The 27,837-nt window shown below is 48.9% G+C and overlaps 3 protein-coding genes and 1 pseudogene across 5 annotated transcripts in view; 3 read left to right on the top strand and 1 right to left on the bottom strand.

Annotated features, from left to right (window-relative positions):
• LOC109564039 (UL16-binding protein 1-like) overlaps positions 1-27,837 on the bottom strand; it is a 267,031-nt gene that overhangs the window by 200,697 nt on the left and 38,497 nt on the right. The gene's annotated exons all lie outside the window — the stretch shown is intronic.
• LOC139184954 (UL16-binding protein 3-like) lies at positions 375-9,229 on the top strand. The gene is given in 6 exon segments (XM_070796344.1): positions 375-595; positions 4,620-4,883; positions 5,259-5,534; positions 6,682-6,705; positions 6,708-6,792; positions 7,962-9,229. Coding segments are annotated over 6 exon segments (924 nt in total). The 5' UTR covers positions 375-507; the 3' UTR covers positions 8,149-9,229.
• The window catches only part of LOC109564020 (UL16-binding protein 3-like), a 47,949-nt gene continuing 36,117 nt past the window's right edge, over positions 16,006-27,837 (top strand). For all 3 annotated transcript variants that reach the window (XR_011568523.1, XR_011568524.1, XM_070796345.1), the window contains exon 1: positions 16,006-16,200. Coding sequence is in view for 1 of the 3 variants with exons in the window: in XM_070796345.1 (XP_070652446.1) it covers positions 16,128-16,200 (73 nt within the window). In the remaining 2 variants the exon portion in view is untranslated. The remainder of the gene's footprint in view (positions 16,201-27,837) is intronic.
• On the top strand, positions 16,211-27,828 carry LOC139184966 (tyrosine-protein kinase RYK-like; annotated as a pseudogene).

Genomic DNA, 27,837 nt, shown 5'->3' with positions numbered 1-27,837 from the left:
TCCGGTGGGGGTTGTGTTTTGGGGGAGGGGCGCGGTGCAGGGGTCAATCTTGAGTCTTTTAAGAAAAGCAGGGCTTCCCTCGAAGCTCAGTCAGTAAAGACTGCCTGCAATGTAGGAGATCCGGCTTCGATCCCAGGGCCAGAAAAATCCCAAGGAGGAGGGCATGGCGATCCACTGAAGTACTCTCGCCCGGAGAATCCCCATGGTCAGAGGAGCCCGGCGGGCTACAGTCCTCGGGGTCGCAAGAGTCAGACACGACTGAGCGAGTAAACCACCACCGCAGGAAGACTGCAGGCGGGAATGGGGAGGAAGGTTGAGCGGCGAGAAGGACTTGGAGGAGAAAAGAGACAGTGAGGGGCGGGGGGAACAAGGAGTGAGTCAGGAGTGGGCGGCTACTGCCCGGCGTCAGCAAGGCGGGGAGGAGGCAGGGGCGGAGAATGGACTGAAATGCGGGGCGAGCTATAAATAGCTCCCGCAAAGTCGGATCCAACCAGTTTCTAGGCGGGGATGGACTGGAAGCCTGACCCCGGAGCGCGACTTGGTTTCGTGGCTCTGGTGCTACTCGTGGCTCTCCGGTTCTGCACGGCGCGAGGCGGTGAGTTCGGGGATTAACCTGCGAGGAGAGGACACGGGGCCCTAAGACCCGAGAGGGATGGGGTGTCCGAGGCGGTACGGGGAACGCCGAGGCGGGGCCGCCTCCCTGCTTTAAAGCTCCGCGCGCTCCTTTCCCGCTGGGCTCCTGCTCCCCGCCCCCATTCGCGCTTGTTGCCGTCCCCCTGCAGGGAAAAGACAAGATCTGGGTGAAAAAGGAATCCCAGCAGGAAGGGAGGGAAGGCAGGGAGACGTGAGAGCCAGGTCGGCGTCACGAAATGCTGCTGCAGCCCCCCGGGTTTCCCCGTCCGGAATTCAGAGTCACTGAAGCGGGTGCAGGAAAGGTGGCGGCCGCTTCCGAGGGACCGAACCCACGCGGTTCAGGGGAAGGCTGGGTGGAGTCTGACCAGTTGCGTTGGCCGCAGGAAAGGTGGCGGGAGATGGGCAAGGGTCTAGGTGGAGTCTGCCACTTGGGCGGAGAGTAGGGGGGGCGGGCAGTGCAGGAGGGAGGGTCTGGGAGATGGGTGGAGTCTGTCCTAGGACGCCTCCTTAGAGTCCTGCTTGGTTCAGTTCAGTTCAGTTCAGTCTCTCAGTCGTGTCCCACTCAGTGCGACCCCATTAATCACAGCACACCAGGCCTCCCAGTCCATCACCAACTCCCGGAGTTCACTCAAACTCATGTCCATCGAATCGGTGATGCCATCCAGCCATCTCATCCTCTGTCGTCCCCTTCTCCTCCTGCCCCAAACCCTCCAAGCATCAGGGTCTTTTCCAGTGAGTCAACTCTTCATATGAGGTGGCCAAAGTACTGGAGTTTCAGCTTCAGCATCAGTCCTTCCAATGAACACCCAGAACTGATCTCCTTCAGAATGGACTGATTGGATCTCCTTGCAGTCCAAGGGACTCTCAAGAGTCTTCCCCAACACCACAGTTCAAAAGCATCAATTCTTTGGCGCTCAGCTTTCTTCACAGTCCAACTCCCACGTCCATACATGACCACTGGAAATACCATAGCCTTGACTAGACAGGCCTTTGTTGGCAATGTAATATCTCTACTTTTCAATATGCTGTCTAGGTTGCTCATAACTTTCCTCCCAAAGACTAAGCGTCTTTTAATTTCATGTGCTTGGTTACAACAGTATTTTTTCCATATCCCTCCCCATCCCAAGAACCTCAGGGCCTCCAACAACTTCCCATCTGTGAAGGGATCCTAAACCTGCCCTCTGTCAACTGGCACCCTATCCTCTTGCCTGAGAATTCACCCCAGCAGAAGCCTCCCAGCCTGGCCCCCAGGACATAAAGCAGGAGAGATGGGAGAAGAGTTTCCCAAAGTGTGTGACACAGGGCACGAGGGTGAGGACGGGCACCCCCACTTCTACCCTTCGGTCCCACATTCATATTCCCTGAGACTATGGAGACAGTGGCCTATTATAGCTATATTTAAGACAGGAGTTGGAGAACCTTTTCTTCAAAAGATAGAGAGTAAATCTGTTGGTCTCCACAGGCCATGTGGTGTCTGTGTGCGTTATACATCTCCACATTTGTGCTACAAGAGCAGGAAAAAACGACCTGAAAAACCAAAAGAACCATGTGACTGCCCTGGGTCACAAAACAGTAACAAATGACTCCTCCCCTAGGGACTAGTGCGAGGTATTCCTTAGCTGCCTGTTAGTGAACCAAAAATTTGCTCTATCCTACCTTGTAGGTTCTGGGTGGTGTGATTGTGAAAGGAGTGTGGGTCCAGCAGATACGGGTTAATGTCCCCTGACCCCCTCTGCTCTAGAATGGCTTCCTTGGTCCATGGAGATATAGGGGACACTGCATGAAGCCTCAGGCATGAGCAGAGAATAGTGTGTGCATGCTAAGTCACTTCAGTTATGTCCAACTCTTTATGATCCTATGGACTATAGCCCACGAGGGTCCTCTGTCCAAGAGATTCTCCAGGCAACAACACTGGAGTGGGTTGCCATGCTCTCCTCCATGGGATCTTCTCTCACTCAGGGATAGATCCCACATCTACTCCAGCTCCGACATTACAGATGGATTCCTTACCGCTGAGCCACAGGGCAGGCCCTGGAGAATAGTGGTCCTACAGTTCTGATGTCAGGCCTAAGCCACCTGCTGCTCTCTCTTATTTGTTACCTCTGGCCCTTCTTATGCCACACCACCATATCACTTCAATCCTATGATGGTTGGTCTATGTGGACGAATGATGAGGGGTTGATGAGCCCAGATCATGATGGACAACACTGACATTTCATGACCAGAGGCTTCACCTCCACCAGCCCCCAGGACCATACCAGGAGCCACATTTAAATGGTGTAGTATTCCCCATTGCAATTCGCATGGCCTTGCTTCAGGACATAAAGGGTCTGTGTTGTGAACCTCCAAGTAAAATGCCATAGACGGCACATAGCACCTTTCTGACCACAGATACCTCTGACGTCACAGGTTCTGCTGGGTCATGTGCCCAGGAAGCAGGTCATTATTCACCACTCATCTGTGACTGCTTTTGTGCTAGGACAGCAGTTGTAACAGAAAACTATGGTCTGCAGAGCCTGAAATATGTCATATGTACAATTATAGAAGTCTATGGGCCACACTGCAAATTTAATGGAAAAGGGATAGGGATAACACTCCTGAACCCTGGAAAGGTTGTAGGTTGTTAGTCATTTTCTCCAGGATATGATATTGTTTACACATACTATTGGGGAATGAAGGTCAGTGTCAGAAGTGTGAACTTGGAAATCGCTTCTATGGTAGCCCTCACAGCACAGTAATTTACTAACTGTGAAGATTTTTCATTCATATTGCAAATGCAATGGATGTGAAATGAGCATTATGAGGATCAGTGAATGGGTGACACTCCTGTGGGCAGCACGTGGGACAGATGTGTACTCCTTACCACAGATCTCAGGCACCACAGTAATAACAGGCGGGCCATGATGATGTTTCAGACTGTTGGACACGATGACAGTCCCACTCTAGGTCCTTATGAATGTGGGGGTGGCTTCTCTACCAAGGGTACACTTACCCCAGTCAATGACCGTGTGGCTTCCAAAGGCCAGAAGGACTTCTGCACTTGCTGTGGTGATAAGAGGCCCCTCCTTGCTGAAGCCTGGCATCTCTGTCTCTAGTAGTGGATTCTAAATATAAGACCTGACTCAGTGCTGGATACTGCACAAAGGACCCAGACATTTTGTTGGGATGTCTGCACTCAGCCTCCTGAACATCCAGCCTTGTGTTTGTCTCTGTTTTTTTATATAATTTTTCCTTTCAATCATGTAGTTTTTAACAGGGCTCACTGCTCTTCCCTTTGCCTTTAGGATCGCCCTGTGCTATGAGCCAGTGTGGTACACTCTGCAGTGAGTCCTGGCTACACTGGGGCTCTCTGGTCACTTTGGTCACTGCGTCTGCTTTGTTTCTGACATAGAGCACTCCACTTGGCATCGGCTCTTTCCCCTTCTTCCTCAGTCCTGCTGGAAGCGCACAGGAACACCAATCCCACCACCATCCCTGACCTTCAGCAAAAGTCACCCTTGAGCTGTTGGAGATGCTTCTCATCCATTCTTTCCTCTCGGGCTCCATAGAACCTGTTGGACTGCACACTTTCCTGCCCTTTCATACCGTGTCCACCCTGGCACATTCACTTCTCTGAGCCTTTGATCCCCTCCTCTACCACCTGCCTCAGAAGTTCTGGATTTTCTCTTTCATGTCATGTGGGCCAGGCCTTCTCCAGGATTCCAAGACCCATCAAAGTGGTAGATCAGCAGCATCTCCCTGGCCTTGCTAAATCCTGTGAATTCTCCTTTCTGCAGCTTTGGGTTCTGTGTTGGCCTTATGAGCAGAGTAGAGATGATGTTATGTGGTTTCTCTGCTTGCTCAGCCTGTAGGTGGTGTTGGGGGCCAGGGGTGCCTTCCTGCTCTACCAACCCAGCCCTGCAGCTTTACTCTGCTCTCACATAAGTGGGGGGAGGAGGTAATGGGTCTTCTCCAGAACCTGCCCTCACCTGCATTTTCCTTCACAGACACTCACTCTCTTTTCTACAACTTCACCGTCGATCCTCACCCCAGAGCTGGAGAGCCGTGGTGTGTGGTTCAAGGCCAGGTCGATGGGAATTTTTTTCTCTCCTATGACTGTGGTGGCACCAAGATCCAATCCACAAGTCCACTGGGAGAGGAGGTGAAAACTACGAACACTTGGGAAACACAGACAGAACCACTGAGAAACATCGGGGACTTCCTCAAGGGGCAATTGCCTGACATTATACCGGAAAAACACACGGCCAGAGGTGAGTTCAATTCGGTTCAGTTCAGTCGCTCAGTCGTGTCCCACTCTTTGCAACCCCGTGGACTGAAGCACGCCAGGCTTCCCTGTCCTTCACCAACTCCCAGAGGTTGCTCAAACTCATGTCCATCAAGTCAAACTCATGGCCATCGAGTCCAGGGGTGAGTTAGGAAGTCCAAATACTGAAGGGGCTGCATCCACTGTTTATGGGTAAAAAATTCAATTGGGTATTGGTCCTTCCCTAGTAGTCCAGTGGAAGGAGCAGGCCTTGGAGGAGAGAACAGGGCCAATTACCTGGGCCCAGGGGAGGTGGACCACGGTGAGGCAAAGAATTTGTCAAGTCCAAGGCTGAGCTCTTTCTTTTCCTTGGTGGAGTCAGGCCCTCTGACCCTGCAGGCCAGGGTGACGTGCCAGTGTGAAGAGGATGGACACATCAGTGGATCCTGGCAGTTCGGCTTCAATGGAGAAATGTGCCTCCGCTTTGATTCAGAAAATGGACACTGGACAGAGGTTCATTCTGGAGGGAGGCGGATGAAGGAGAAGTGGGAGAAGGACAGAGCTGTGACCGACTTCTTCAAGAAAGTCTCCATGGGAGACTGTCAGGCCTGGCTTCAGGATTTTATAGTGTGCTGGGAGAAAATGTTGAAGACCTCAGGTAAGTGAGACGAGTATAAGGAAGTGGTAGTCCACCCAAGGTGATATGGACCCAATGTCTGTGTGTGGGTGTGTGTGTCTGTGTGTGTCTGTGTGTATGTGTGTTTTGGCAAAGTGATCCATCTAAAGTGAGCTGTTCCTGAAACATGGATGGACCTAGAGAGTGTCATACTGAGTGATCTAAGTCAGAAAGAGAAGGAGAAATATCATATGACATGCCTTATATGTGGAATCTAAAAAGAAATAGTACAAAAAACCTAGAAAACAGAAAGAGACTCACAGACTTAGAAAACAAGCTTATGATTACCTGGGGGAAGGGATAGATAGGGACTCTGGGAAGTTCATGTACATGTGCTATATGTAAAATGGATAACCAACAAGCTCCTACTGAATAGCACATGGAACTCTACTCAGTGTTATGTGCCAGCCTGGATGGGAGAGGGGTTTAGGGGAGAAGGGGTACATGTGTATCTATGGCTGAATCCCTTCACCGTTCACCCGAAACTATCATAGCACTGTTAATGGCTGTACCCCAATTAACAATGTTTTTGGAGTGAATAAAAATAAAATAAAAGAATGTAAAAAAATAAATTTAAAAAGTGAGTAGCTCCTGGGAGAACAATGATCCGGGATGCTCTGTCATCCTCGTTCCCTTTCCACCTCCTGATGTCCTTTCCTCACAGAACAGGCATTTGGACGACTGAACATGGAGTTTTGCTGATCCAAATCCTGTAGACATCTTTTTTATTTCTGGGATTTATTTCTCACTGTGCCCTCATTCCAGAATCTTCTTTTAAATGTCACCAATTCTACTTCGGAAAACTGTCAATACCACCTCTGCTGTCAGCTCCTGAGGACTCCATCCTCAGGTCACTGTCTCTGATGTCACAGCAGGACTGAGTGGCTGTGTTGGAAACCTTGCTCCCCCATTAGCTGTCAGAGCCCCGTAAGGATTGGGCTCCTCCCTTCCCCCCATCTCACCTGAGGATCTATCACAGGGGCCTCCATGTGATGGGTACAAGCTGTCTGCACCCATCTAGGGGTACCTAGGGTACCTGAATTCTAGGGGTACCTGAATCAGGGGGCCTGAGGAGGCATCTGGTGAGTTTGGGGTCTGGACAAAGGATTCACTCTTACTCTCCTTGCAGCATCACCGACCACAGTCCCCCAACCAGCAATCACATAACCAAGATCATCCTTGGAGTTCTCACCGGTTTCATCATAATAAGCATCGTAGCGTGGATCATTCATAAGAACAGGTACTGAGGGCAGAATTCAGAGGGAAGGCAGGGGCACAGGTCCTGTCGTGAGGCTGGGGACCCGGTGACTCCCAGCCAACCCCTCCCGTCACTGAACCTCCTCACCCTGGAAATGAGCCGGGGGATAAGACCCCGTATCATCTGAGAGCAGAACTCGACAAGCTCAGCCCTGAGTTCTGAGAGGTCCCCGCTGTCAGGTGACATTGTGAAAAGGGAGGCGCCTTCACTAGGCTGAGGGCCTATTGATGCTTAAAGGGTTCAGCCAAGTCCCCTGACTGAGCACAGACTGCTGGCTGGCAGGGCCCCGGTAGGTGGTGTGAGAACAGCAGGCACTCAGGGCGAAGGCAGGACTCACGGGGGCTGAGAGCAGCATGGGGGCTCCACATGTTGTGTCAGCGGGGAGGGGACCCACCCAGGGGGCCAAGATGAGAGGGGCCGGGCTCTCATCCCAGGAGGAAGGGGTGGGAAGGCCTTTGCAGACCCAACTCCAAAGGCCTGTTCTCACAGGAAGTGGCTTGGGTCACAGCAGGCAAGGCAGGAGCCCCACAGCAGAGACTGTGGGAAGGGCTGAGGCCAGGCCTGTGCTCCTGGAGCAGCAGCAGTTCTGTCTCAGCCTGTGGCCTCTTGGGGACCCAGAGACTCCATCACTGAGTGATATTGCCTTGAGCAGAGGTGCCTGGGGATGGGTGGGGCTGAGCTGGGGTGGAGGCGCCCAGCTGAGCTGCACCAGGAAGAGATGCGGGGGGCACGGACCCTGGTCCTGAGGGCTGTCAGTTGCTGGCTCAGAGGCTGCAGGGCAACGAAGGAAGGAGGTTTGCCTGCAGCCCCTTAAGGCTGTCAGAAAGCAAGGCCCCTCATCTGGGGACCTACTCTGTGGTACTTAGGCACCCCCTTGGGAGGATCTGGACCTGAGTAAAGGAAGCAGGTTGACTCCTCACTGGCTCCAGTCCTGAGCCTAACCAGGGGGTGTCAGGGCCTGGGTGACTCAGTGATACAGGAAAGGAGGAGGAGGTGAGAACAAGCTGCTGGGCCTGGGGTGGGGGTGCGGGTAGAGGACATAGAAGCCCCTCAGTGAGGAAGGAGCTGGATGGGGGCTGGGGAGGGGCAGCCCCAGGAAAGTGACAGGAATTCCTCAGCTTCCTGGACCAAGGCCTCTTTCTTTTCTGCAGGAGACAGTGCTCCCAGGAAGCCCCTGACAGGTGCTCTGTTGGCCTCAGGACTCAGTCTTTGCTTGGCTGCTTTTGTTCTCCTGCGTTCACTTTAAAGCCAAGAGATCAGACCTTAGGAATCCCAAGTCTGTCTACCAGTTATGATGACACAGTGGCTGCACCATCTCGAGTCTCTTGTCACATCTAATGAGCATCCTCCTCAACATCTTTATTTTTTTCAAATCTCCTTTCCCACTTCCTCTTGGTGTTGAGTGATGCAGTCTCTGCACTGATACTTTCAACTACTTGAACAAGAGATCACCACAAACATAACACTTTCAATCTTCTAGTTTTTGGAAAATTAGACTTTTCCCTGCATTGTGACCTTATTCTTAAAAATGATGATATTGCTGGAAAAATACATCTGCTATTACAGGACTCAGGGTTTTTTTTTTTTATATATCCAGAGAAACAACTTCATTATATTTTCAAAGGAATAAAATTTTACATTGACTGGTTCCCTTCATAGTTGGTGCTGAGTCATGTTCGACTCTTTGCGACCCCATAGACTGTAGGCCACCAGGCTCCTCTGTCCATGGGATTTCCCAAGCAAGAATACTGGAGTGGGTTGCTATTTCCTTCTCCAGGGGATCTTCCTGATCCAGGGATCAAACTCATGTCGCCTGTGTCTCCTGTACCTCTTTCGTTGGCTGATTCTTTACAAGTGCCACCTGGGAAGCCTTTATAGTGATTCTTAAGTCAACATCTCTATATTGCAGAAAAGTTAAGTACTTCATGCCTGTTTTCTAATCCAGGAGAAAAGTCATGGTATGTCTCCATTCCTCCACATTATGGGATTAAATAAAACCAGTGATAATGCTTTATTTCTTGTGGAAACAGAGAATTTAAGGATCATTCCTAAAGTAACATGCAGTCCAGCTGTGAAGTGATCCTTAAATTCTCTGGATTTTTAAATGTATATATCACCATATCCCAACAGTAGGTCTGTGTTCACCCTACTATGCAGCCATCCGAGTGTTAGTTCCAGGATGGAAAACATAGACTAAAAGCCATGTAGATAGAGGCCAACCTCAGAGATACTGTGGGCTGGCTTCCAGACCAGGGCAATAAATTAAATTTCACAATAAAGGGAATTTCCACTGCACATAATACTGTGTTGACATGGAAGTCTGTAAAGTGTGCAATACCTTTATGTCTAAATAAACAATGTACAGACCTTAATACACAACACTTTGTTTCTAAAATAAAATATGTTGAGCATCGTCTGAGCCTCCAGGGAGTCACCATGTTTTTGTTGGTCAAGGGTCCTGTCTCAGTGTCTGTGGCTGCTGACTACTCAGGGTGGTGGTTGCTGGGGGTTTCGGTGGGTAGCACAGTTTCTGAAAAGAAGACAGCAATGACATTTGCCACATCAATCGACTCTTCCTTTCACAGAATTCTCCCAGCATGCAATGCTCTTTGACAGAGTTTTACCCGTAGTAGAACTTCTTTCAAATTGGAGGTAATCCTCTCAAATCCTCCTCCTGCCTTTTCAACTAAATTTATTCTAAACTTAAAATAGTCTAAGTCCTTTGTTGTCATTTCAACAATCTTCACAGAATTTTCACCGGGAGGAGGTTTTATATCAAGAAACCACTTCGTTTGCTCATCCATTAGCATCAACTCTCATTTATTCCAATTTTATCATTAGATTGCAACTATCAGTCCCATCTTTACATTAGGCTCCACTTCTAATTCTAGCTCTCTTGCTATTTTCGCCACATCTGTAGTTACTTCTTCAAAAGTGAACTCTTGAACTCCTCAAAGTCATCTAAGAAAGTTAAAATCAACTTCTAAATTTCTATTAATGTTGAAATTTCAACCTCTATTCATGAATCACGAATGTTTTGGTTGGAACTTATGATCATGAATTCGCTTTAGAAAGTTTCCAATTGGCTTTGCCCAGATCTGGCTTTTGCTATGTGCCAGGCTCTGTGGTCAGGATATTATTGACATACGTCACGATCTTTAACACATACAGTTAAGTGGGGCCCCTAATCCCAGATCTCTGTGATTACAGATGTAACAAGAAAGGGAAACATGGGGGGAGGGAAACGGTGTAAAACATAGCTTCCTTAGAGAAGCCTGCTCTGATTTCCCCCAGCATGGTTGAATCTCCGTTACAAGCCTCTACATCACCTTTGTACTAGACATGGACTCCATGGGTAGGGACTGTGTCTGTCTCACTCAGCAACGTATTTCCAGCACTCAACACAGTGGTGAGCACAACATAGGTGCTTAATGTGTGCCTGTTGAATGAATGAACAGTCATGGAAGGCTTTACAGAGGTGGTGGCACTGAGGAGGGTCTTGACAAATCAGGAGGGTTTACAAGGGAAGAAGTGAATGGATAATTTTGTAAAACAAACATATGTTATTAAATTTATGACCCTCCTCACTAGCACAGGGAAAATCCTTGATGTTTACAAGTAGTTTTGATGGCAGGATGAAGCCTAGGCAGGCTAGGGGTGAGAAAAGTATTTGCGATCCTTCCTTTCAACACACTTGGAAAACCAATCTCCTAATGAGAATGAGGCTTGGTGGACAGGGAGTCCCTGGGATAGAAGAGCCCCAGCCGCCACCCCCTTCTCTCTGCCCCAGTAAACAGTTGGTATTTCGAAGAAATATGAGAAAGACTGCTCTTCCTTTGGTTAGTACTTCTTACTTTACCTTCCTTTACTTTCTGATTGGGATGAATTTATGGGCACTTAACAGCTGGTTTAAGTTAGGAATCACGACTCATTCAACAAACATTTAGTGAACATCCTTGGCATTGAAGATGCTGTATGGGAGCCGCGGCAGAAAGTACAGGATGTACGAACCACAGGCTCTGTCTTCATGGAGCTTATTTTTCGTAAATAAATAACACGGATAACATCAACTACTAGAGTGCAGTCAGAACCTTGTTGAAATCACATCGGAAGGGCAGAAATGCTGCATAGGGGAGGGAGACCTGCAGTGGAAATTGGAGGGTAAGAGATGTGATGGGGCAGGGGTTCTGGTGGGAGTGAAGACACGAAACCGGGTGGCATGGAGGGTCTGGGGAAGAGCTTGTAACAGCTGCGCCAGGAAAGTGGTGGATGGTGAAGTCGGAAAAGGACTTCAGTGCCATACATGCATGCATGCGTGCTCTGTTGCTTCAGGCATGTCTGACTCTTTGCGACCTTGTAGACCGTAGCCCTCCAGGCTCCTCTGTCCATGGGATTCTCCAGGCAAGAGTACTGGAGTGGGTTGCCATGCCCTCCTCCAGGGGATCTTTCCAACACAGTGATCAAACCTGTGTCTCTTACGTCTCCTGCACTGGGAGGCGGGTTCTTTACCACTAGCACCTGGAACCCCTACCTTGGAGAACACTGAAAAGCAGATCTAAAAGTTTCCAAAGGTGAAATATCTTCCATAGGCGGCCCTCTAGGAAGTGGTAGGGCAGGGATTTAAGCTGGTGCTTGATCAGACTCCAAAAGCCTGTGTATATGCATATGTATTAATACCTGTGTATACTGAGGCAAGGGGCTTCCCTGGGGGCTCAGCAGTAAAGAATCTGCCTGCAGTGCAGGAAACTCAGGTTTGATCCTTGGATCTTGAAGATCCCCTGGAGAAGGGAATGGCTACCTACTCCAGTATTCTTGCCTGGGAAATCCCATGGACAGAGGAGCCTGGTGGGCAATAGTCCATGGGCCTGCAAAGAATCACACACAACTAGTGACTAAACAAGAACACTCTGAGGCATGCGTTAAACTGCTTAACTAAGAATTTTTGAATTAGGAGGAAATGGGCAGAATTATCTGGAACTCTCAATGTTAGCCAGATTTATGAAGTAAAATTTTCCTTAATTTCTAATGCAAGAGGCCCACAGCCCATTGGTCTGAGCAGAAGGAGGATCTTGGGTTTTTCTCATGCAGCAGCACAAGAAATTTAAGTGAGCCTTTGGGGGCTGCTCCTGAGTAAGCAGGATCACAGTGGGGCAGGATGAGCACAGAACCCAAAGCTGGAGAAGGGAGAGTTCACAATTAGGGGTCACAGGACTTAGCAAGGCCAGGGAGATGCTGCTGATCTCCCACTAGGATGGGTCTTGGAAGCCTGGAGAAAGGCCTGGCCCACCTGGCATGAAAGAGAAAGTCCAGAACTTCCAAGGCAGGTGGTAGAGGAGGGGATCCAAGGCTCAGAGAAGTGAATCTGCCAGGGCGGACATGGTATGAAAGGGCAGGAAAGTGTGCAATCCACCAGATCCTTGGGAAAGCCTGATGGAGTCCATGGAGCCTGAGAGGAAAGCGTGGATGAGAAACATGTCCAACAGCGCAAGTGAGATCTGCTGGGACTTGAAACCTAGGATCTGTAGACCTTCGCTCTAGTGCTTGCACCTGGACAGTGATCTCCTCCAGCAACAAAATACAAAGCAATTATAAGGGACTGAAAATAACTGCATGCATGCCAAGTTGGGCTTAATTATGAATGAAAAGATAAAACACCCAACTGGAAAAGCAGTGCGGGGTATGATCCCTGCACAGGGCACTGCCACGATGGTGGACAGACCACCTAAGCCATCCCTCAGGTCCTAAGCCTTGACCTGCCCCTACCCTCACCCATATAAGGGACCAGCCTGCCTCCCCCACCACCCTCCCCCAAAGGGAATTAGCAAGGAAACCTGTTGCTTGTGCCTGCGCCCTCACACTGCAGCACGTGTCCCAGTGAAGCCTCGCCTAAATTTCTTATCTGGCCTCTTATCCACTTCTATCGATTAGGGTTCTGTTCGTGCCCTCCAAGAGTCTATTTCCCCAGTCCTGTGTACATTCTGGCAGCTCTCTGGTGAGGTTAATGGCGACCTCCACCAAGAGGACTTATGCAATACCCATGTCTGCAGCACCAAGCATACCCAAGTCTGACGAACCCAGAGTCCCTGCCCCTACAGCATCACTGACTCAATGGGCATGAGTTTGAGTAAACACTTGGAGTTGGTAATGGACAGGGAGGCCTGGCGTGCTGCAGTCCATGGGGTCACAAAGAGTCGGACATGACTGAGCGACTGAATGAACTGAACTGAATGAACTGATTGAAGAAGGAGGCCAAGAAGCCTGGTCGCTAACCTACTCTGTGGCAACCATGAAGGGCTACTTTCCCCTTTCTGCCAGAGCATCTGGGCATCTCTGTGATCTCGGGGTGCAACTTCCCTGTGCTGACAAGTGGCCACCTGAACCTCGGCTCAAAGTCACCAGTTTGGTTGGTCTGCCTTCCTGGCCCCTGGGGGCCTCAGGGCCCTCATTCAGGCATTGCGCTCCCCCTCACCCTTTGTCCCTTTCCCTCATCTATTATCTCTCCACTTCTCCTCTCTCTGTCTTATCCTTCTGAGAGAGTGGACCTCGGCAAGGACAGCATCACCCCTCTCAACTTAGGAGACAAAGCTCCCTCTGGCTGTCAATGGCTCACTTTGATGGGTGACAAGGTGGTGGGAGAGACCCACCTCATACCCTGCAGGTCTTGGTCCAGCAGGTTCTGCCTCATAGGAGATTTGTGAGAATGATAGAGGTTCAAACCACTTATTAGGTAGTGGCTGGACGTCTGATCATACCAATATTCTCACTTCTATTTCCGTGCCACCAAGAGAGGTCTCGTTGGGAACTCAGTGAAGTGGCAGGTTTCTACATGCTGGTTTATGCGTAGGTGAGAATCCCACGTCTGGGCTGCAGGCCCACAGCCGATGTACAAGGGGCTGGTTTCTGGGCTTGATCACCCCAGTGGGCAGTGGACAGGGTGCTCCCTCCCTCACTGGCCCTTTCTGGAAGCCTGCAGGTTGGTGCCTGAATAAATAGACACCCGCAGGTGCAGGGGTTGAAAAGGCAATGGCTCCCTTTCCGTTTTTCAGTCTTTTCTGTCCCTCCTCCCTTTTGCTCTCCCTTAGTCCTCATACCTACACTCCTGACCGTTTACATCCAAGAGACTCCCTGCTGGGTCACCTTTTTCACCATCACTTGTTTGTTTTGTGTCCCCACTTCAGGCTTGAAGGTTCCCACTGGCCCCCTTGAGAGAAGAGCTGGGCTGGACTGGACAAAGTGCCCCAGAGGCCACTTCCCAGTAAGACCCTCTCTTTGTTTCTTGTTTGTTAATTTTCTGTCATTGGTAGGTTCTCTCAGTCAGTGAATTTAAAAGCATCTTTATTTTATGTACTTTTCTCTGTCCAATTGCTCCTGCAAATCTCTGCTACAATTGTGGGCATGGGTTACTTGTTGTTCAGTCACTCAGTCATGTCTGACTCTTTGAGACCCCATGGACTGCAAGAACCAGGCTTCCTTGTCCTTCAGCATCTCCTGGAGCTTGTTCACACTCATGTCCATTGAGTCAGTGATGCCATCCAACCATCTGGTCCCCTGTCATCCCCTTCTCCTCCTGCCTTCAATCTTTCCCAGCATCTTTCCCAGGTCTTTTCCAGTGAGTTGGCTCTTCACATCAGGTGGCCAATGTATTGGAGCTTCAACTTCAGCATCAGTCCTTCCAATGAATATTCAGGACTGATTTCCTTTAGGATTGACTGGTTTGATTTCCTTGCTGTCCAAGGGACTCTCAAGAGTCTTCCGCAACACCACAGCTCAAAAGCATCAATTCTTCAGTGCTCAGCCTTCTTATGGTCCAGCTCTCACGTCTATACATGACTACTGAAAAAACCATAGCTTTGACTATAGGGACCTTTGTTGGCAAAGTGATGTCTCTGCTTTTTAATATGCTGTCTAGGCTTATCATAGCTGTTCTTCCAATGAGCAAGCGTCTTTTAATTTCATGGCTGCAGTCACTGTTCACAATCATTTTGGAAGACTTTAAAAACAAAACAAACAAAAAAGGGAGCTTCCATTTCTCCCTTCCAAAATGTAAGTCTTTCACCTGGGTTCTCAGGAACCATCTCGTCCATCTGTTATACCCCAGAGTCAGGGGGAAAAAATAGCATTTTTAAAACTGAAGCAGTAAAACAAAGAGATCTCTGGTTCTGTCTTTACATGAAAATGAATTTGTAACTGAGCTGGATTTAATTGGGTTAAGGGAAAGTAAGTACTATATAAATAAACTCTCAGAAATATCAATAAAGCTCGCCAGAACACATTTCTGACACCCGGGACAACCCTGAGTCAGAATGACTGGGCAGCGATGACCCAGAAACTAACTCCATCATCAAAGAACCTGAGACTACAAGCCATGTGGCAAAGCAGTTCTGCTGGGTTCCCTTACCCTGGTACTCTCCGCCCTGTAGCCCCTTCCCAAAAAAAGCCTCTTCCCTTGTCAGCATGTGTGTCTCCTGGAACAATTCATTTCCCAATGTTAGACAAAAGCCCACTCTCAGACCCTGCAAGGAGTCCCCCTTTCTGTAACAGATGGCGACTCTGGTGGGATTTCCTCACTGCGACTGATGCCCTGACCATTCAGGTACTTAGGGACAAGCTTGTCCGCTGACTGACCCGACCCAGGGGCCCGAACAAGAATTTTCTTTTGTTCCTTGTCTCCTCCCAACTCAGATGACTGGCCTGAGTGCCCCCGATCTAATGAGGAACAAGAGGCTTAAGACTGATAAGGAACAAGGTGAGGAACAAGAGCCTTAAGTTCAGTGGCTCAGTCGTCTCCGACTCTTTGCGACCCCATGGACTGCAAGCCCGTCACCAGCTCCCAGATTTTACTCAAACTCATGTCCATCGAGTCGGTGATGCCTTCCAACTATCTCATCCTCTGTCGTCCCCTGCTCCTACCGTCTTTAATCCTTCCCAGCATCAGGGTCTTTTCCAGTGAGTCAGTTCTTCGCATCAGGTGGCCAAAGTATTGGCATTTCAGCTTCAGCAACAAGAACTAGGCGGTCTCCTATCACCATTGCAAGTTGGCGCACCGCGTAAGCAAGCGGGCAGGCGAGTACACAGGGAGGCCGGGATAGTGAGGGAGTGAGCTGTTAAGAGAGCCCCGCCCAGCCTCCGGCGCGGGGCTTCCTAATGGTTACTGCTAGGAAACCTGGGGCGGGGCCTGTCGGCGGAGGGGCGGGCCAGGCAGTCCGTGCAGAAGCGGAAGCGAGACAGTAGTTGTGGGCTAGCGGAAGAGGATCGCGGGTTCTGGCTTGGCAGCCTCGCACTTCTGCAAAATTGAGATCCAGGTGGCAAAGGGAGAAATGGGTGGCTCAAAGACCAGTCTTGGTTTCCTCGTTTTGCTGCCGATTGTCTTGTTCAGCGGGACGTCCAGCGGTGAGTTCGGGGATGACCCTGCGCGGGGTGTGGGGGAACGCGAGATTGGATGGGCTATGAGCCGGAGAAGGCAATGGCACCCCACTCCAGTGTTCTTGCCTGGAGAATCCCAGGGATGGGGGAGCCTGGTGGGCTGCCGTCTATGGGGTCGCACAGAGTCGGACACGACTGAAGTGACTTAGCATAGCATAGCATGAGCCGGAAAGGGGATGGGGGTGGTGTCCGCGGGGTTTCGCGAAACTTTTTACAGGGTGGGCCGCCGCCCCCACCTCTTTCCCTTCCCTGGCCCATTTGGTCCTCGGAGGCTCCTCCCGGCTTCTTGCCGGCTCTCCGGGACACAACAGGGGTGACTTGGGTGGAGTAGTAATGCCGGGAATTTGGGAAGTGACGGGGGGCACGAGGGGGCCGGGACGCGGCAGGAAATAGGGTTGAAACCCCACAAGGGTCCAGACCGCCCCTGGGAAGTGGGAGCCCTTGGAGCCGGGCGGTTTGGGAGAAGGGACCCAGACCCGCCGAGAAAAACACACCCTCCCGCCCCGACCTGTGCAACAGAGACCCTTCTGGTCCCTACATCTCCCGGCCCTTGAAGGACCAGCGCTCTTTCCCGGCCGTAAATTATAAACGCAGAGCGGACCCTGGTGCCCTGGAGGCGGCGGTGACGCACTTTCGGCTGAAAAGGGCTTGAGAGCTCTTGTCCCAGCCATCGCTGCTGGCTCCACCCCCGGCCCCCGGGCTCCACCCCCGGCCCCCGGGCTCCACCCTCGGCCGCCTGGCTCCGCGTCACGGCTCCACCCCCGGCCCCCGGGCTCCACCCCCGGCCCCCGGGCTCCACCCCCAGCCCCCGGGCCTCACTGGCTACCCCGGGGGCCGGTGCAAGCCTCTTCCTGAGCAGGGACCAGGTGCCTCGGCTCATTGGTCTAGATGCAGAACATTTTTTATTAAAGTGGCCTTTTTGGGCACTACGTCTATTCTTTAACCCAGCGAAACAGATGTCCTGCCTTTCACTTGGCCTGCAGAGTCCAAGTAGAATATAAGCAGGTTTCCAAGTAGACAATTCCGTGGACCTGCCCCAGGTCAGCATTTCTGCTTGATGGGGGTAGGGCGTGCGAGGGGCACGGGGTGGGGGGATTTCCACGCACTATATCGTCTCTAGCTTTCCTTTTCTGCAAAATAGATGATGAGGTTGTGATACTAAATGCAGCTCAACTTGACAGTAAATTCTTCAAAAACTTCCCTTCTTCAAAAATTTGAAAGGAAGGAAAATGTGCTACAAAAAAGCAGAACTATTTATGATCCTGTTCATGCAGCTCCAGCTACTTCTACCCGTGTGTTTTATATCAGCGCAGGGGTTTGCTGTGCAGTTATGTTTCTTGTAGTAATAATATTAGCTGTTTTGCACCTTCATAGTATGACAAGAATTGAACTGGAAGACAGCACCAGTGTCCAGTAGTTCCCAAGAGTTGTCTCAGCCACGTGCCAGATGACTCAGTATCTGTGAGGAGACACACCCAACAATGGTACTTCCATCCCGTTATCCTACCTTGTGGGTGGGTAGAGGAGTGTTTTGAAAAGTGCCCCTCTTTTGGAGGCCAGAGCTAAGGTGAAGGATATCGAAATATCCAAGGAGAGGATAACTCTGTCCAGGAGAGGATGTACTCCAAGAAGGTAGTTTAGGGCATATTTTCCATGGGATTTATGTAGATGAAAAAGATCCAAATAAAGAACAGCAATCATTTGTAAAAACAGAGATTAAGCTTCTGAAATTCAGGTGACAATGATACTCACTGAACGTTGCAAGCTATGAGATCTTCATCACAGAAATCTTCCTCCTATTTCCCTTGTGTGTATAGAAGAAAGAGAAAACCCCTGGTGATATTGCCTTACATGAATTGGGAGAATCATAAATAGTTTTCACAGCATTGCAAATTGTGTGTCTCTGTGTGTGTATTAGTCAGTGAGTCCTGTCCGGCTCTTGCCACCCCATCTACTGTAGCCAGCCAAGCTCTTCTGTCCGAGGAATTCTTCAGGCAAGAATAATGGAGTGGGTGGCCATTCCCTTCTCCAGGTGATCTTTCTGACCCAGGGGTCAAACTCGGGTCTTCTGAATTGCAGGCAGATTCTTTACTGTCTGAGCCACCAGGGGAGCCTGCAGCACAAATTAGTAGAGGCCAATAATCCGCAGGCAATTTCTCAACAGGACCTGGTCCACAAGGTCAGATTACCTGTGGAATGGATTACCTGGTCAGAAGAGAAGTCCTCCACAAAGACCTGGCTGCTAGGAGCTCTGCCATTGATGACAACCTCAAGTTAAGAGTCCAGATAGCCCCTCTCCAGAATCTTGTTCCCTATGGACTCTCCCTGCGTGGGGGGACAATGAAAACGTGAGATCGATGGATGGCTCATGAATGTCTGGTTAAGAATGAGGTCTCCGGACTTCCCTGGTGATCCAGTTGCTAAGACTCCACACTCCCAGTGAAGGGGCCCGGTCGATCCTTGGTCGGGGAACTGGATCCCACATGCTACAACTAAGAAGTCAGCATGTTGCAACTAAGAGTCTTCATGCTGCAAAAAAGATCCCAAGTGCCACAACTAAGACCCAATACAGCCAAAAAAAAAAAATGGATATTAAAAAAATAATTTTTTTTAGTTCTCCAGTGCTAGTGATGTGTGGGCCTTCAGAGTGATAGTGTAGGAGCTCATGGCTCTGGGTCAAATACCCTACACGGATGTCGACTCTTTAGAGATATGAAAGACGGTTATGAAATAGCCCAGCCTATCAACTGTCCTGATGAACCATTTGCTGTGATGGCTTGTGCTGGGCCTTAGATTCGGAGGAGAAGCCCAGTTCCAGCAGCTGGCCCAGTGTCTCACAGGGTTCCATGCAGCCCTGGGGGCCTGTGTCTGACTGTCCTCTCACAGTCCCCCAGCGTCAGGGGGACGGTGCCTGCTGAGGCCCACTTGGAGCCAGCCAGTCACATACATCACCCAGCACTGCAGAAGCACATTGTCTTCCAGAACACTGTGCCTTAGGAATGCCATAGCACCTGAACTTTCTAAGACAGACTTAATGATGTGGAATATTTTGTAGATATCACTTTCTTCAGGTTGAACTGAAAATATTTGTATAAATTTTTTGACCAAGAAAGTTTTAAACAGTGTTATAAAATAAATAGTTTTTTAAATTGTTTCAACACAAATACTTGGACTAGCTTAGTGCCAAGTGCTTTTTAGTTTTTACTTCATCAAAGTAGTGTAGTTGATTCACCCTTGAATGTGCTGGGCTTAGTTGCTCTGTCGTGTTCGACTCTTTGTGACCCCGTGGACTATATAGTCTGTGGAATTCTCCAGGGTTGAATACTGGAGTGGGTAGCCTTTCCCTTCTCTAGGGGATCTTTCCAACCCAGGGATCGAACCCAGGTCTTCCACATTGCAGGTGCCTTTACCATCTAAGGCACCAGGGAAGCTCAAGAATACTGGAGTGGGTAGCCTCTCCCTTTTCCAGGAGATCTTTCTGACTCAGGAATTGAACTGGGGTCTCCTGCATTGCAGGTGGATTCATTACCTGCTGAGCCACCAGGGAAACCCTTAAGTTTCTTTCTTCTTCTTCTTCTTCTTCTTTTTAATATTTATCACTAGTCTTGGGAATTATTTGTCTATAAGATAAAATACTTTGTCTTGGGAAAAGAAAAAGGAAAAAATGCTGTTGCCTTGTACAGGAAAAGGCAGAGTTGGAGGAAGAAAACTTAAAAGCTAGAAGGAAAAAAAAAAAGAGAAAAATACAATAGAAACAGAAACTACTCATTCATGAAATATTGCCTTTTTAAATTTATTTTTTTTAATAAAGAGGAGTTCTGCCTTCTTATTTTGGGAAAAGTAGGAGCTGAATTCACTGAAACATCTTAAATTTGGCAGATCCTAGCATATGGCACCCCAATCCAGTATTCTTGCCTGGAGAATCCCAGGGATGGGGGAGCCTGGTGGGCTGCCGTCTATGGGGTCACACAGAGTCGGACACGACTGAAGCCACTTAGCAGCAGCAGCAGCAGTACTCAGAGCCAGAAGTGGATTTGGGGCAGGTCAATAGTAAACAATGGTGATTTTATTTATTTTTACTTTCTGGAAAAGGAGGATAACACAATTCCAGAAGGTGCAATCATGGAAAGTAAACAGATTTTGTGCTTATCTTCAAGGCTGGCTTAAGTATAAAATGGATTTTTAAAAACACTTGAAAAAATTAAAGTATTCAATTTATTTAAAGTAAATTACATATGCATCGCGAGGAAGGGGCTCAATGCCTAGCCACTGACCAGCGCCTCCCTGGAGTCACAGCTCCTCCCAGACAGCTCAGGCTGTTACTAATTGAAGCTGGTTATGACCCAGATCCTACCATTGGTGAAGTTAACAAGTGGTGGAAAAGGACAAGTTGGTTTGTCCAGGAGCCCTGGGAAATAGTGACCTAAAGTTCTCAGACCGTCTCCAAGTTTCCAAGTTAGAAAAGGGGGCAGAGGTGGCTGCTGCAGGGTGCATCAGCGTGTTGAGCACAGTCAGGTTGGTTGGCACGAGGCGAACATTTGACCACCAAGCTTATTGTTTCAACCAGTCTGGGGGTCTGCGTGCTTGTAGCCAGCAGTTTTTATGTGCTGGGGGTCTGCTTCCTGTAAAAACAACTTAAGACTTGTGTCAGCTCTTTGTTATCTTTCAGAGAACTGGTAATTTCATGACACTGCTATGTGGCTGGTCACAGTCTAAATTGTTACCAGCTTCCCAGCCTAAGGAGTATTCGTTTCTCCATCTTCCCATGTTCTAATCCTTAACTCTTAAACCACTGTTTTGAGACTCACAGGAGGCCTGGCTGACTAAAACTTTTCTACAAACAAGAGGCAGACAGAGACCATGGTGGGGGTGGGGGGGTGGGGTGGGCGAGTCTTTCCCACTAAGGCACCCTAGAGCCGTTTTGGTTCACACCAGATCAGATCAGATCAGTCGCTCAGTCCTGTGCAGCACGCCAGGCCTCCCTGTCCATCACCAACTCCCGGAGTGCACTCAGACTCAGGTCCATCGAATCAGTGATGCCATCCAGCCATCTCATCCTCTGTCATCCCTTTCTCTTCTTGCCCCCAATCCCTCCCAGCATCAGAGTCTTTTCCAACGAGTCAACTCTTCGCATGAGGTGGCCAAAGTACTGGAGTTTCAGCTTTAGCATCATTCCTTCCAAAGAAATCCCAGGGCTGATCTCCTTCAGAATGGACTGGTTGGATCTCCTTGCATTCCAAGGGACTCTCAAAAGTCTTCTCTAACACCACAGTTCAAAAGCATCAATTCTTCAGCGCTCAGCCTTCTTCACAGTCCAACTCTCACATCCATACATGACCACAGGAAAAACCATAGCCTTGACTAGACGGAACTTTGTTGGCAAAGTAATGTCTCTGCTTTTGAATATGCTATCTAGGTTGGTCATAACTTTCCTTCCAAGGAGTAAGCGTCTTTTAATTTCATGGTTGCAGTCACCATCTGCAGTGATTCGGGAGCCCAGAAAAATAAAGTCTGACGCTGTTTCCACTGTTTCCCCATCTATTTCCCATGAAGTGATGGGATCGGATGCCATGATCTTCATTTTCTGAATGTTGAGCTTTAAGCCAACTTTTTCACTTTCCATTTTCGCTTTCATCAAGAGGCTTTTAAGTTTCTCTTCACTTTCTGCATTAAGGGTGGTGTCATCTGCATATCTGAGGTGATTGATATTTCTCCCGGCAATATAGATTCCAGCTTGTGTTTCTTCCAGTCCAGTGTTTCTCATGATGTACTCTGAATATAAGTTAAATAAGCAGGGTGACAATATACAGCCTTGACGTACTCCTTTTCCTATTTGGAACCAGTCTGTTGTCCCATGTCCAGTTCTAACTGTTGCTACCTGACCTGCATACAAATTTCTCAAGAGGCAGATCAGGTGGTCTGGTATTCCCATCTCTTTCAGAATTTTCCACAGTTTATTGTGATCCACACAGTCAAAGGCATAGTCAATAAAGCAGAAATAGATGTTTTTCTGGAACTCTCTTGCTTTTTTCATGATCCAGTGGATGTTGGCAATTTGATCTCTGGATCCTCTGCCTTTTCTAAAACCAGCTTGAACATCAGGAAGTTCACGGTTCACATATTGCTGAAGCCTGGCTTGGAGAATTTTGAGCATTACTTTACTAGCGCGTGAGATGAGTGCAATTGTGCGGTAGTTTGAGCATTCTTTGGCATTGCCTTTCTTTGGGATTGGAATGAAAACTGACCTTTTCCAGTCCTGTGGCCACTGCTGAGTTTTCCAAATTTGCTGGCATACTGAGTGCAGCACTTTCACAGCATCATCTTTCAGGATTTGGAATAGCTCAACTGGAATTCCATCACCTCCACTAGCTTTGTTCGTAGTGATGCTTTCTAAGGCCCCCTTGACTTCACATTCCAGGATGTCTGGCTCTAGGTCAGTGATCACAACATCATGATTATCTGCGTCGTGAAGACCTTTTTTGTACAGTTCTTCTGTGTATTCTTGCCATCTCTTCTTAATATCTTCTGCTTCTGTTAGGTCCATACCATTTCTGTCCTTTATCAAGCCCATCTTTGCATGAAATGTTCCTTTGGTATCTCTGATTTTCTTGAAGAGATCTCTAGTCTTTCCCATTTTGTTGTTTTCCTTTATTTCTTTGCATTGATCGCTGAAGAAGGCTTTGTTATCTCTTCTTGCTGTTCTTTGGAACTCTGCATTCAGAGGTTTATATCTTTCCTTTTCTCCTTTGCTTTTTGCTTCTCTTCTTTTCACAGCTATTTGTAAGGCCTCCCCAGATAGCCATTTTGCTTTTTTGCATTTCTTTTCCAAAGGGATGGTCTTGATCCCTGTCTCCTGTACAGTGTCACGAACCTCATTCCATAGTTCATCAGGCACTGTATCTATCAGATCTAGGCCCTTAAATCTATTTCTCACTTCCACTGTATAATCATAAGGGATTTGATTTAGGTCATACCTGAATGGTCTAGTGATTTTCCCTACTTTCTTCAATTTAAGTCTGAATTTGGCAATAAGGAGTTCATGGTCTGAGCCACAGTCAGCTCCTGGTCTTGTTTTTGCTGACTGTATAGAGCTTCTCCATGTTTGGCTGCAAAGAATATAATCAATCTGATTTCGGTGTTGACCATCTGGTGATGTCCATGTATAGAGTCTTCTCTTGTGTTGTTGGAAGAGGGTGTTTGTTATGACCAGTGCATTTTCTTGGCAAAACTCTATTAGTCTTTGCCCTGCTTCATTCCGTACTCCAAGGCCAAATTTGCCTGTTACTCCAGGTGTTTCTTGACTTCCTACTTTTGCATTCCAGTCCCCTATAATGAAAAGGACATCTTCTTTGGGTGTTAGTTCTAAAAGGCCTTGTAGGTCTTCATAGAACCGTTCAACTTCTGCTTCTTCGGTGTTACTGGTTGTGGCATAGACTTGGATTACGGTGATATTGAATGGTTTGCCTTGGAAACGAACAGAGATCATTCTGTCATTTTTGAGATTGCATCCAAGTACTGCATTTCAGACTCTTTTGTTGACCATGATGGCTACTCCATTTCTTCTGAGGGATTCCTGTGCACAGTAGTAGATATAATGGTCATCTGAGTTCAATTCACCCATTCCAGTCCATTTCAGTTCGCTGATTCCTAGAATGTCGACATTCACTCTTGCCATCTCTTGTTTAACCACTTCCAATTTGCCTTGATTCATGGACCTGACATTCCAGGTTCCTATGCAATCTTGCTCTTTACAGCATCGGACCTTGCTTCTATTACCAGTCACATCCACAGCTGGGTATTCTTTTTTCTTTGGCTCCATCCCTTCATTCTTTCTGGAGTTATTTCTCCACTGATCTCCAGTAGCATATTTGGCACCTACTGACCTGGGGAGTTTCTCTTTCAGTATCCTATCATTTTGCCTTTTCATACTGTTCATGTGGTTCTCAAGGCCAGAATACTGAAGTGGTTTGCCATTCCCTTCTCCAGTGGACCACATTCTGTGAGATCTCTCCACCATGACCCGCCCATCTTGGGTTGCCCCACGGGCATGGCTTAGTTTCATTGAGTTAGACAAGGCTGTGGTCCTAGTATGATTAGATTGACTAGTTTTCTGTGAGTATGGTTTCAGTGTGTCTGCCCTCTGATGCCCTCTTGCAACACCTACTGTCTTACTTGGGTTTCTCTTACCTTGGGCGTGCGGTATCTTTTCACGGCTGCTCCAGCAAAGTGCATCCATTGCTCCTTACCTTGGACGAGGGGTAAGGAGCAGTGGATGCACTTTGCTGGAGCAGCTGTTATGGCTATGAGACCATTTATTACCCATTTGTCCATGGTCCCAAGAACCCAGGGCCTCCAACAGCTATTTGGAGAAAGTCTAAACATGCCCTCTCTCAACTGGCATCTTATGCCTCTGTCTGATAACTCATCCAACAGCCCACCCCCCCGACCTGGCCCCCAGGACCTAACTTAGGAGGGACGGGAACAGGGTTTCCCAGAGTATGACACAGGGCTCGAGGGTGAGGCTGGGCATCCCCACTTCTACCCTTTGGTCCCACATTCATAGTGTCTAGGAATTGGGACAGCAGCAGCCTATAATGGTTATTGATTAAGGTAGGAGTTGACAGATTTTTTTCTACAGAAGAAAGTAAATCTTGAGGTCTCTTTAGGCCATTTGGTATCTGTCTCTGGGTGCAAAAGGAGCTTCCCCATTTGTGGAGCAGCAGGAGCCAAATATAATGTGTAAATCAACTGAGAACCAGACTTGTCCACTGTCCTGGTTTCTGACCCCAGTAATGAGTGACCCATCCTGTAGAGAATCATCCAAGAGCTGCCTCAGTTGTCTGTTTATGAAGCAGAAACTTACTGTGTCCTGCCTTGTAGCTTCTGGTGGTGGGACTGTGATAGGAGTGTGGATCTGGCTGTTATGGGCTAATGCACCCCCTCTGCTGTAGACTGGCTTCCTTGGTTCAAAGAGCCATAGGGGACACTGCATGAAGCCACAGGTGTGATCAGGGGATAGTGGCCCTGTATCAACTCTGGTGTCAGGACTAGGTGACCTGCTGGCACATCTTATTTGTTCCCTGTGGGCCTGGTTATGCCAAGCCACATAATCACTTCTATCCTATGACGGCTGGCCTATCTGAACTAATGGTTAGGGGTTGATGAACCCAGATCATAATGGGCAACTCTGACATTCCATGACCAGAGGCCTCGTCTCTGCCAGGCCCCAGGACCATACCAGGAGCCGCACTGAATGGTATGGGCTTTCTCACTGCAAGTGGTATGTCCTTTCTTCAGGACACCAGGAGTCTGTGTTGTGAGCCTCCAAGTAAAATGCCACATACAGCACGTAGCACCTTTCTGAACACAGGAAGCTATGATGTCACCGGTTCTGTTGGGTCATTTGACCAAGAAGCAGGTCCAGCCACACTCATCATTCATCAGTTGTGACTGCTTTTGTGCCAGGACTGCAGTTGCAGCAGAGACGGGGTCTTGAAGCCTGGAATGTGTCATATGTACCATTAGAGGGAACCTAGGACCTCAGTGGTAATTCAGTGGAGCTAAGATAGGGACCACAGCTCTGCAGGCCTAGGGATATTGTAGGTTGGTACTCGTTTTCATTATTTCCTCCAGGAGATGATACTGTCTCCATGTACTATCGGGGGATGGGGAGTCAGGGTCAGAAGAATGAATGTGGAATCCATGACTATGGTACCTCACCCATGGCAGTTTACTAACAACACAGACTGTGCATTCATGTCAGAAGCCCAGGACGTGTGCAATGGACACTGAGTGGATCTGTGGACCCAAGATAACCACGGCTAGCAGGACCTGGGACAGGTGTCTATTAATTGCCTGGTCCTCGGAGCATCACTTTACAGCACGGGGGCCATGATCATGCTACCATTCCTGTGCGTGGTGTTAGTAACACACTGGGTCCAATATGAATGTGGGAGTAGTTTCTCCTTCTGCAGTTCCAGTTCAGTTCAGTCACTCAGTCGTGTCTGACTCTTTGCCACCCCATGGACTGCAGCCTGCCAGGCTTCCCTGTCCATCACCAACTCCCAGAGTTTACTCAAACTCATGTATATTGCATTAGTGATGGCATCCAACTGTCCCATCCTCTGTCGTCCCCTCTCTTCTGATCTTCAATCTTTCCCAGCATCAGGGTCTTTTCCAATGACTCAGTTCTTTGCATCAGGTGGCCAAAGTATTGGAGTTAATTGCCCCAGCAAATAACCGTGTGGCTCATCGGGAGAGTATTGAAGGACTTCTGCACTTGCTGTGGTGTTGAAAGGGCCCTCCTCACTGGAATGTGGCTTCCTTCTGAGAAGTAGCTCAGTTCTGGAAATTTTGGTAGGGATGTTTGGTAGGGATGGCTGCTTTCAGCCTACTGATCATCCAGTCTTGTGTTTGTCTCTCCTTATTTTCTGTCTCTCAAGCAGTTTGCATCCAGGTTCACTGACCATCTCTCTGCCTCTAGGATCACCCTGTGCTATGAGCCAGCATTGTACTCTCTGCAGTCAGGTCCTGGCTGGCATTGGGACTCTCTAATCACTTTCAGCTTCCCTGATAGCTCAGCTGGTAACGAATCCGCCTGCAATGCAGGAGACCTGGGTTTGATTCCTGGGTCTGGAAGATCCTCTGGAGAAGGGAAAGGCTACCCACCACAGTATTCTGGCCTGGAGAATTCCATGGACTGTATAGTCCATGGGGGTCACGAGAGTCAGACATGACTGAATGACTTTCACTAATCACTTTGACCGTTGTACCAACTGTGCTCCTGACTTACAACACTCCACCTGGAATCTGATCTTTCCCCATTTTCCATCCCTGTTCCTGCCGGAAGCCCACAGGAACATGGTCTCCTACCACTATCCCTGATTTCCAATAGTCATCCTTGAACTATTGGAGATGCTTCTCATCTGTGCTTTCCTCTCAGGCTCCATGGGGTCCATCAGGCTTTCCCATGGTGCCTGGTGGCCTGGACACTTTCCTGCCCTTTCATACCGTGTCCCCCTGGCAGAGTCACTTCCCTGAGCCTTTGATCCCCTCCTCTACCACCTGCCTCAGAAGTTCTGGATTTTCTCTTTCATGCCATGTGGGCCAGGCCTTTCTCCAGGCTTCCAAGACCCATCCTAATGGGAGATCAGCAGTGTCTCCCCGGCCTTGCTAAGTCCTGTGACCCCTAGTTGTGAACTCTCCCTTCACCAACTTGGGGTTCTGTGCTCACCCGTCACCTCTTTGCCCCTCTCCCTGTGATCCTGCTTCCTCAGGAGCATCCCCACAGGCTCCCCATCTCTCACAGGACACGGGGTTAGATTCTGACAGTCCTCTGTCATCTAGACTTTTCCTGCATAGCAGCCTGGCACGTCTCTGCAAAGGTTATTATGCTGAGAACTGACCTGGTAGACAAGGGGACACACCCAGGATGTGTGAAATTTGCCAGGCAGGGGACTTCTCCTTCTCCACAAGGAGAGGAGGGGCACTGGCTGTGTGGTGTGTGTTGTGGGGTGTCATTGCTCTGTCAGCCCAGCCCTGCACTTTACTCTGCTCTCACATAAATGGGGAAAGGGGCCTCAGGGTCTTTTTCCCCAACCTCAC

This window comes from Bos indicus, chromosome 9 (assembly GCF_029378745.1).
Source record: "Bos indicus isolate NIAB-ARS_2022 breed Sahiwal x Tharparkar chromosome 9, NIAB-ARS_B.indTharparkar_mat_pri_1.0, whole genome shotgun sequence".
Lineage (NCBI taxonomy): Eukaryota > Metazoa > Chordata > Mammalia > Artiodactyla > Bovidae > Bos > Bos indicus.
The sequence above is the reverse complement of the archived record's forward strand: the minus strand, read 5'-3'. Positions and strand labels throughout refer to the sequence as shown.